The sequence below is a fragment of the Magallana gigas genome, chromosome 9, assembly GCF_963853765.1.
Source record: "Magallana gigas chromosome 9, xbMagGiga1.1, whole genome shotgun sequence".
NCBI classification, from domain to species: domain Eukaryota; kingdom Metazoa; phylum Mollusca; class Bivalvia; order Ostreida; family Ostreidae; genus Magallana; species Magallana gigas.
Window position 1 is genome coordinate 16,094,797 of NC_088861.1, and position 10,563 is coordinate 16,105,359.

General features: G+C 32.9%; 1 protein-coding gene across 1 annotated transcript; it reads left to right on the forward strand.

Moving 5' to 3' along the window:
• The first annotated feature begins 426 nt into the window (after positions 1 to 426).
• Positions 427 to 9,998, forward strand: LOC105344636 (T-complex protein 11-like protein 1). The gene is made up of 10 exons (XM_034477395.2): positions 427 to 630; positions 1,438 to 1,682; positions 2,043 to 2,175; positions 2,699 to 2,819; positions 3,691 to 3,911; positions 4,376 to 4,512; positions 5,090 to 5,268; positions 5,764 to 5,945; positions 8,059 to 8,225; positions 8,444 to 9,998. Exons 2-10 carry the CDS (start codon positions 1,496 to 1,498, stop codon positions 8,662 to 8,664), a joined length of 1,548 nt encoding a protein of 515 aa, XP_034333286.1. The 5' UTR covers positions 427 to 630; positions 1,438 to 1,495; the 3' UTR covers positions 8,665 to 9,998.
• Positions 9,999 to 10,563: the final 565 nt, after the last annotated feature.

Below are 10,563 nucleotides of genomic sequence, written 5' to 3' on the forward strand. Positions count from 1 at the left end.
CTTTGTTGAATAATTATAAAAAATGGTGTTTTGACAACATTCATGAAATGCATTTTTTAACTGATAACATAGAAATTACTGTTTGAGAACTACTTATGTACATTACTCGTAAATTCATACGCAGTGAATAGGTGTTGCATTTAGAGGCATTTAAACATCACGGAATTTAATGGAAAAACACAGTAGAATGTAAATATATATCCAAAATCAGTTTACATGTAAGTAAATAGAAAGAGATGTACTTTTACTTATTTTCCTCCTGATAAGAGGAGGGGTATAAAAAAAACCTGGTGCAGCACTGGCCAGCTTATCCGCCATTCCTCTTCACCCCCCCCCCCCCCCCACCCCCACTCATTCATAGTTTTCGAATTTTCGCGCCAAATGCGTGTCTTCGGATATTCTCTAAGCTTTACAATATTATATTTCGTCACTTCCGTAAACATTGCAAAGAGTGTCTGTGTCATGGATTAGCGTCACCTCATGTAGACCAAGAGGGTTCTAGAAAAGCATAACAAATACAGGAAAGAGTTATATACCAAGACATCTATAGGAAGTCTGGAGTACTGCACGGACAATTGATTTTAGTCAATCACAATCGTGAGAAACCAGCTGATGGATCGATCTTGAAAGGTACAGTAGCTTGTAAAATTGTTTACATCCGTCAGCTGTTTAGCATCTCTATGACGTATATAACCAAATATAGAATCAAGTGTAGTTAAAGTAGATTAATTACGTGTTACCAGGTTAGTGATAGAAATATCATATTATCAAAATTTGCTGTACCACATGTATTTATAAAATCATTATGGATGTAAGATATTCAACAAATCGAAAGATTGGGCTATTACGCATATATAATTGATGCACTGCATGCATAGAATGTTAAAAATTAATCAGACAGTTTTATGCTATACTGATTTTTAACTAATTTAAAAATTAAATACAGCTAAATAATCATTGGTCCACAGCACAGGCGCTTAATTGTTTCGTACAGGAGGTCTATTAACTATACAGTAGACCTCCTGTATGAAACAAGCGCCTGTGGTCCACAGCCAAAATGAGCTTTTACTTCAGTTGTTTACCAAGTATTTTTAGATGTGAACAATGACAAATATATATTTTTGAAATGCTGCCAAAGTTTGAAAGGTATTGATTTTCCAACAGATTTTAATGTGATTTTAAGCCATCCACCTGTGTACATGTAGCAATTATAATAGCTATGCTGCATTATGCATGATACATATATATTTACATGTATGAATCAATCACTGACACATCTAGTAATTTTTAAATAAAATCATAAGATGTCTGAATCAGATTTATTTCTTATATATAAATTCAATGTGAAAAAAAATTAGTTATATCTTCATGGTACAATTTTTTATCGATATGGATGTGTGGTACGTACTAATTGATTTTTTTTTCTATTTCATCAAGGATTCCAGAGAAAACTACATTAGAGTTCATATTAATTTGAAAGAGGAAGAGAAATAAAATGTCAGATAAGGAAGGCCCTGACAGCCTGGACAATTCCTTAAATGGGGAATTTCCGCTCCAAGAAAAGGATGATGGCGAATTGAACATGTCAGTGGGAAGTTCAGTAAGCGATTCTGAAACAGAGAAGAAAGTCCGGACAGAATCTCCAAGTTCCCCCAGGATCCCTCCAGCATTTATGGTTGCAGGTACTTGACAATAATGATTTTATTTGACTGCATAGTGAAATTGAAAAATGGTTTTATATATTATGTATATATAATGGTACAGCAATGATTTTCTTTATATTCACTTCTTTTATTGATAGAACTAAGGGAGTAATGTGCATGCATGGTTTTAAAAATCAAATAAAATTTTTGAATAAGATTGGAATAAAAAAAATTATTTATCATAACAGGTATAGATAACTTCCAAATTGATAAAAAATTTGAGTAAAAATAATTAGAGCCTACACATGTAAGAATCTATCTTGCATATCATATCAAATGATCATCAGATGATTCAATATTATTATCATGTAAAGTTATGATTATTAATGAATATTTTAGCCTCCCCTCCTAAGTTCCTGAGCTTTGAGCAGCTGATGGAGGCGGCCAGTGGAGTCAAAAACATGGCCCTGGCACACGAGATTGCTGTCAACTCAGACTTTAAACTGGAAAGCTTCCAACCCCCTGATGACAGGTAACTAATGGAACGCTCAGCTGGTTCCTGAAACAAACAACAAAAACAAGGCACTGGGTTTCTAATGTCTTATAACAGTATACATGTATCATACATATGCAATTTCGCCACATATGATTCTCATATGTATTGCCTTTCATATGAGAATCATATGATAATCACATGTTGTGAAGTTGCCTGTATACCATTAGAAAATCAAATTTTTGGTGTTTGGGAAGTACAAGTAAATTATGTTTTGACGAATACATGTGTTTTGAGTTTTAAACAATGGAAATAAGGAAAATGTAACAACAAAAAATTAAGGAGTAATTAAGCAATTTAAATATACATGTTCATTTAAAGTTATTTTGTGATGGCATGTACATTATATAAGTTTGTTGTTATCCATAGTTACATGCATCAATATCCTCCTAAATTTACAAAATGAAGAATTGTGAATGCAGTGAAGATAAGTTATACAAACTAGGATTTATAGGTAATCTTTGATAATTACTGTATATCTACCATTCATTCTCCATTACAGCATTGAGAAAAAGGTTAAGGACACGGTCAGAAGAGCATTCTGGGATGCATTTCAGGCCAAATTAGATGAAGATCCTCCTGACTTTTCCCACGCTTTGGTCCTCATTGAAGAAGTTAAAGATGTATGTTGCACAGAAATTGCTAATTTAATGCTATAGGCTTTTAATCTCTCATTTGAAATGAGTAAATCCCATTTAACTTAAATGTTTTTGTCACTAAGACTTCAGTAAGTTCCAACTTCTAACAAGAGCTAAAATTAACAAAGATTAGAATATCTTCTTTTACTTAAGATAATATATTTACATTGTTACAGAGTTCAGTTTATGCATGTGAAGATAAATTCTATCACAAGGGAAGATAAGATATGAGATTGTTACAATTATATTAAGAGGATTAAAACCAGGTAACATTATTTGTTGATGAGTAATTAATAAAGGTGAAGGGTCAAAACAATACGGAGGAAATACTGATGTGTCAATTTTGTAATATAAGTTTCTTTAAGGAGGCTGGGGGGTGGCTGCCATTTTAGACAATATTGATCTCCAGTTAAAGAAGAGCTCCATAGAAAATGATAAAAAATTTATATTAAAATAAATGAAATTTTTCTTTATCAAATAGTAGTTGATAGCTTCAGAAATCGCATATAAAATTTTCAAATAAATCTGATGGTTTTAAATAACATTATATTTCGACCCCCCCCCCCCCCCCCCCCCCCCCAGCCTGATCCTTAAAGCACATTACCAAATGTAAAAAAAATCTCAGACACTGGACTTTAGAAATTTCCATTTACCCGGTATATCAAATTCTTCTTATACCATGATAGTAAGAGTAGAAATTCTTTATTTCCTTCATTTGAAAAATAATGAATATTCTACATTATTACATAAGTACATAATTATATGAATCAATGTATTTTTGTACAGTAGAATTTTATGAAATTGAATATAAGACATTATTAATGTGACAATTAATCTGTGAATTTTTTTCTCCTAGAATATAATGATGCTACTCCTGCCGCAGCATGTGCGATTCAGAGCCCAGATTTGTGAGGTGCTTGACGTCGACTTGATCAGACAGAAGCTTGAAAACGACGCCTTTGACATCTACTACTACTCTAACTACATCATCGGGGTCATGGAGAAACTGTGTGCCCCGGTCAGAGACGACCAAGTGGCCAAACTGAAAACAATCAAAGAAGTTGTCCCCCTTTTTAAGTAAGTTCTGCGTTAAATGTACTATAGAGCTTAAGGATTATTTTTGCAGAATGGTTTTGTATATACATGTAAATTTATTTGAAGCAAAATTATTTATTTTTCATGGGGATGAAGTTGTAAGATTTGAGAAAATTTACTTTTTAATAATGAAGGCATTATAAATTCATGATTTAACTGCCCCCAGAACAACCTCGATCTCAAACAAGAGCATCAGTTATGGCAAGATATTGTGTTTTTAACTGTAGTAAAATGGTTGATATTAGTGAATTAGTCATAATTTGACGATGCTTTATAATAAACTGATTCTCTCAAAAAATATTTTTGCTTTCACTAAAGGCAAAAGATACAGGTAATTTATTCCAAATTTGATGAAATCAAGAAGCATTATATCATTAGGCATATTTCCAATCATTAACTATCAGTGAAAGAACATTGATAATTATTGGTTTGTATATTTTTGTTAGGGAGATTTTTGAGGTGATGGACCTTATGAAGATGGACATGGCGAACTTCACAATCCAACAGATCCGGCCGTACTGTCAACAGCAGTCTGTGGAGTACGAACGCAAAAAGTTCCAAGATTTCCTCAAGTCGCAGCAAGGTCAGACATTAAGATGTAAAATTTTAAAGTCATCACCAGAATACAATATCTTACAACCAAACATATGTTAAGACATTTGGACCTTTAAACCTTAGTTTAAAAATTTTGTGGTACAATAAAACACAGTTATAACGAAGCGCCAGGGACGGGCAATTTTGCTTCATTATAAGCGTAATTCATTATATCCGTCAAGATTACAACATGTAATTTAGTCACGGGGAATGAAAATCACTTCGCTGTAAACGTCAATTCATTATAAGCGTGTTCGCTATAACCGTGTTTTACTGTACAATGTTGTAAAATTTGGATATTTCACGTATGATGACATTTAATTGCATCCATTTGTATGTGCAAAGGAAAAATGGGTTTAATGATAAATTTAGCTTATATTAAAAAGGAAATCAGCAGTATTATATATCTGCTCTTGGCAAGATTTGGCATGGTAATAGGCCTTTGGCTTCATGAAGGAAGGACATCTGTAGTCCCTACATCTAATGGCAAACCTACTGTTGATGATTTTTATCAATATCATCAGACTACATGCTCACTAGATTAGTATATATTTTCCCTATTTCAGAGGTGGGAATTGATGGGCTAGAATTCACCAAAGCCTGGTTGAAGAGAAGCCACGACAAGATCACCGATGTGAATGCAGTGGAGGAGGCCATGTCGTTACCCCTGGCAACCCCAGCGGCCATTGTGAATGAGGCCTATATCGAATTGTTGGACTGGGATGAGAAAAATGTCATTCCAGAGGTAAAATGGTTAGAAAGGATTTTTTAATTCTTTTTTAGAACAGCTGTGAACTCCATCTTATTTTTGAAGCTTTGATACAATTTTATGAGTTGATTCAATGATGTAAGAAATGAATGGCGAGAAACGGTATTCGGCGAGAACTGCCTGCATGCCAGAATGGTCCCTCCCAACTTCATACAAGGCATACTACAAACATGTCAGTGTAATTTTAAAAAAAATAGAGGTCAAAAAAGGACACTTAATAGGTGTACGCTTAAAGCTATCTAATTTACATATCAGTTATTAAGGAACAGACAATACTTTTGTCATAAAACATAACATAGTTTCTAGTCACCTTTATTTCTTATAACAAAGAGAGAATATTAAGTGCAGCATTTAATCAAAACCAGCTGAAACTAAAAATGCTAGTGAAAACAGTATATACATGTATTTTTTTTTTTTAATGAATGAAAGAAGATTGGTAAAAAAACAATTTTTAACAAATATTCTTTACAGACTCTTGTAATGGACCATGCTAGGATCTCGGAGCAGATGGAGAGTGCACACAGACTAGCCCTGATTTCCTCTGTCCTGATGATCACCTACAGTACTGTAGGGGTCTCTATCTCCGGAGTTCAAGCCCTGAAAGAAAAGTTAAAATCAGAGATCTGCACCTTATTGGAAGGTGTCCCAGAAAGGTGAGGGGAAAACGTAATCCTTTTACAGTGTGATTGTATTCTAACACTTTTTATTATGGCGTCGAGCGAAGCTCGAAAGCCATCTAGGGATCGTACGTCCGGAAGTTACATTTTTAGGAGCCAAACAACTCAAATGAGTGCAAAGTTTTCGTGTGTGTTTGAAGAAAAATAGATGACATACTTCAATTTCGAGCAGAACTGTACGTCAACAAAACAAGTTTGCAGATTCGAAATGGTTGCCGTCTTTAAAAATGTCACATTTTATTGAAAACAATATGTCTCGGTTTCAGCGGATGAATACACTAGCACCGAGACACATGCGATAGCTGGGCTTACATACTCAATTTGGTTATGAAATGTACTAGCCTGCAAAATAGATTATTTTGTATCCATATCGAAAGACAATGCACAAATGTTTGATCTTGTAGAAACAAAACTTCCGAATCGAGTGATAAGTACATCTACAACCAAAAGTTATTTTAAACCAACTAGTGAACTACTTTCACTTTGTAAACAACGTGAATGGGTGCTTTCTTTTATCTACCCCTGATCTTTTCGGCCCGTGTCATTTGGACCCTTGTGAATTTTAGATGAAATTGATAATAAGAGACAGAGTGGTTATCAGCAGTATACAATATATAGAATTAAACACAATAATAATTTTAATATTTATTTCCATATAAATAGAGAAAAAAAATCTAAAAAAATTTTAACTCCTAAGATATTTCTATAAACTTAAATTTTTAATTGAAATTCAAAACTTTTTAAGAATTAGGTGAGCAAATTTGTAATGAATTGTAATTTTATTAGTTATGTGATAAATAACATTTTCTATTTTTTTTAAAGTTGACTAATGTATTTTTTTTTTAATTTTTTTTTAATTTTTGATAATTTATGAAAAAAATACCAGCTTTTGAACTTGGTCATTTTTTGGCAAAATATTGCATATAGGGTACCCTCATTGTACAGATAAGTCCTCCTACAGTTTTTAAAATAGGAAGTTGTTCTTTTGCAGATGAATTGTACATATATCAGAGGTATGCATATTGTTAGGATTTTGATTTTCGATAATTTATGAAAAAAATACCAGCTTTTGAACTTGGTCATTTTTGGCAAAATATTGCATATAGGGTACCCTCATTGTACGGATAACTCCTCCTACAGTTCTCAAGATAGGAAATTTTTCTTTTGCAGATCAGTTATACATATATCAGAGGTGTGCTTAGTGCTAGGATTTTGGTTACTGATAATTTATGAAAAAAATACCAGCTTTTGAATTTAGTCATCTTTTTTAGCAAAATATTGCATGTAGCGTACCCTCAGTTTATGGATAACTCCTCTTACAGTTTTCAAGATAAGAAGTTGATCTTTTGCAGATCAATTAAACATATATTAGAGGTGTGCATATTGCTAGGATTTTGATTACTGATAATTTGTGAAAAAAATACCAGCTTTTGAAGTTAGTCATTTTTTAGCAAAATATTGCATATAGGGTAACCTCATGGTACGGATAACTATTCCTACAGTTTTATAGATAAAAAGTTGTTCTTTTGCAGATTAATTGTACAAGTATCAGAGGTGTGCATATTTCTAGGATTTTTATTTCTGATTATTTATGAAAAAATACCAGCTTTTGAACTAAGTCTTTTTTAGCAAAATATTGCATATAGGGTACTTTATTCACTGGATATGGGTTGACATGGATTATGGATACAATTCGCATATAAAAAGAAAACCCGGTAAGCTGTCACATTGACAGCTTTTCACTTGTTTAAAAAATAATTTAGGTTTTTACTCTTCAAATTAACTTTAACTCGACACCATTGTGGCCCTTCAGGCCTTTGATTTTCTTATTGATTTGTTGTCAAACTAAAGAATGTCTTTAAATTTGTTATCTGTTTCAACAATTCTGTTTGTAAATTGTGCAATTAAATTTATTTGAGAATGGAAATTAACTTTTCACTCTGGTAAAATACTTGTGAACCATTATTATATAAACCTGTTTCTTGTTGACATTGCTTTAAAATTTTAAATATTTTTGGGAATTATCTCCCCCTTCTCCATGAAAATTTTGTCATTTTTCTAATCGGCTTCTCCATATATTTATTTGAAGTGATCTTCCCAAAGTGATGGGTAATGTTGGTGAGCAAGTGAACAAGACTGTGAACGAGTTCCTGTCATCTCATGGGTTCTCGGCTCGAGACGAGGCTCAGCAAAGGTTACTGGTGGGTCAGATTACTGAGATGTCAAGCAAGGACAATAGGGTCTACAAACTACTATGTAAGTTGTGTTCATTTCAGGGCAGATATTCGCACCCATTATTTTTCACTTGTTATTTTGATTTAGAATTACGCTAAGAGAGTAATCATTGTCATTAAATGTACCCTAAAAAAAATGGGTTTCATTTTTCTCATAGGAATGACAATTTTATATCAAAATTAAAACAAAATTTTGAAAAAAATGTTTTCTATCCTATTATTTATTTTTTTATTTTTCAGTTAAAAGACTATTGGACTTTCTGAGACAAATCATTTCATCCCAACACAAGGAACCCCTCAAGGTGCCCCCTGGGTTTTCTGCGGTGGAGCGTGAACTCAGTCAGCTGTGCGGTCGCTTCCTGCGACTGATCTCCTACAACAGGTCCGTGTTCGGCTCGTTCTACACAGACATCATCAACACGCTCCTACAGAAACACATGGCTGATCTGTCTCCAAGGTAACCAGTGATGAGGTCACAAGGAGGTCATGGTTTCATAAAATGGATCCTGGCTAATATAAGCTAGATGGAAGGTCTTCGTGTGAGCTCGTTAGTTAAAGGAACTGTTAGAAGACCGAAGTATGAATGCATGAAAATTAGAAGTTTTGATAGAAAATAAAATGAGGAAAAAAAATTTAGTATCAATGAGAGTAAGAGTTTTTAGGAGATTGCATGGAATTGCTCTGAGCACATTATAAGGGAGATAACTCTGTAGTACAGTAGCTTATTGTCAGTGAACTGTATGTTTATTTTGTTGAGATGATCCTATAATGAGCTTTTTTTTGAAGACTGAATGGGAGAGTTGAAGAATAATATTCAGAGCACATTTTAAGGGAGATAACTCTATAAATATCACTTGAATGTCGATGTAGTGCATGATTATCGTGTGTATTAGAAAGTGACTTTTAATTTTATGATGGTTCAAAAGACTAAACAGGGATGATGTAAAAGTTATGTATAATGGTTTACAACAATTTTTTCCAGTGAGATCAAATTGTACTGATCAGCTTATGGTCACTTTAAATATTTGTTTTGTGTATTAGTCATTATCAATAATCAAATATAAATGTTGCAGATTCAAATAATTATGATATTATTGCATCACATGTTGAAATGTGTGTCAATGTACAGGTATTGTCTTTCATAAACTTCCTCTGTTTTTTTTTCTTTAGTTTTTTTTTTTTTTGGGGGGGGGGGGAATGGGTTGGTTCAGGGTTTTTCAAAACATAGCTTTGGGCATTTTAATATACATGCATTTACTTTCTTTGTATTGATGATGGCCATTATGCAATTACATTCAGTATGTAGATGCTTTTAGTGTTTTGAGGAATATGTACCTCTTTTGACACCCCCCCCCCAAAAAAAAAATGAAAATTGTACCAGCTGTAATCTTGCTGATCCAGCAATTTCATAAAATGTAAAATTTTAAACATCAGAATGAGTTGGGGACACCTGCCTTTAAACTTTACTACTTGTTAATATTTTATGAGAGTTTTTTTTTTATTTTAACTAATACATTATACAAGGGTTCAGATATTGTCAAAATAATTTATCCTGCCAATGAATTGTGATAAACTGAAATTATATTAGAAACAAATTTTTTTTTTTTTTTTAAATATTTTTTTAACATATACCCGGTATATATATATATTTTTTTTCAGGCTTGCATATATCTATGTAATAGTGCAATTAAAATCAGTCCTGCTATTTTGTTTATGATATTGTTGATAAATGTAGCAGTGATGTGCTATTGTGTACACTGTGTATGGTGTATAAAATTAAATGTTGCTGATACAGTCTATGGATTTTTACTTGATTTTTCTATCATTTTTATCCCCGATAGTTCACACACAGTGCAGCTTACACATCTTTAAAACCAAAATGCTTGACAACACATTGCTTGTTCATGTATACTAGTCATGTTAGAAACATTTTATCAGAAATTCACCAGAAGAATTTTCTAAAGGTACTAGTGGATGATAATTCTGGCTCTGCCAGAACGAGATTCCTGTTCTGGATTTTAATAATTAAATTTCTTGTAAATTTTTGTTTAAATTAATACAGCGGTACCGGTAATATTTTAAAACCTTATCATTGACAAGATTCTTTGAAATCATTAACTGATTTGTTTAGGGCTTATGATCAGTGGAGTAGGAAAGGGGGGGGGGGTAGTATGATCATTGGAGTGAGAGTGGGGTCAAAAATAAATTTAGATGGGCAACTGTAGAGCTAGCTCTAGCATTACGTTTGACCAACTTTTTTTGTACTTGAGACTCTGAGGTACATTTCTTCAGCTAAGGAGATAGGGGGTTGAGTTGTAGAGTTTAAGCATGTTTCATTTACAATTTCATCATGATCACTA

What these genes read in the sequence shown, in the direction of transcription:
- LOC105344636 (XM_034477395.2), top strand. Translation starts at nt 1,496, where the DNA reads ATGTCAGATAAGGAAGGCCCTGACAGCCTGGACAATTCCTTAAATGGG. An exon ending in TCCAGCATTTATGGTTGCAG is followed by an intron (nt 1,683 to 2,042) that starts GTACTTGACAAT and finishes TGAATATTTTAG; the next exon opens with CCTCCCCTCCTAAGTTCCTG. An exon ending in AGAAAAATGTCATTCCAGAG is followed by an intron (nt 5,269 to 5,763) that starts GTAAAATGGTTA and finishes TATTCTTTACAG; the next exon opens with ACTCTTGTAATGGACCATGC.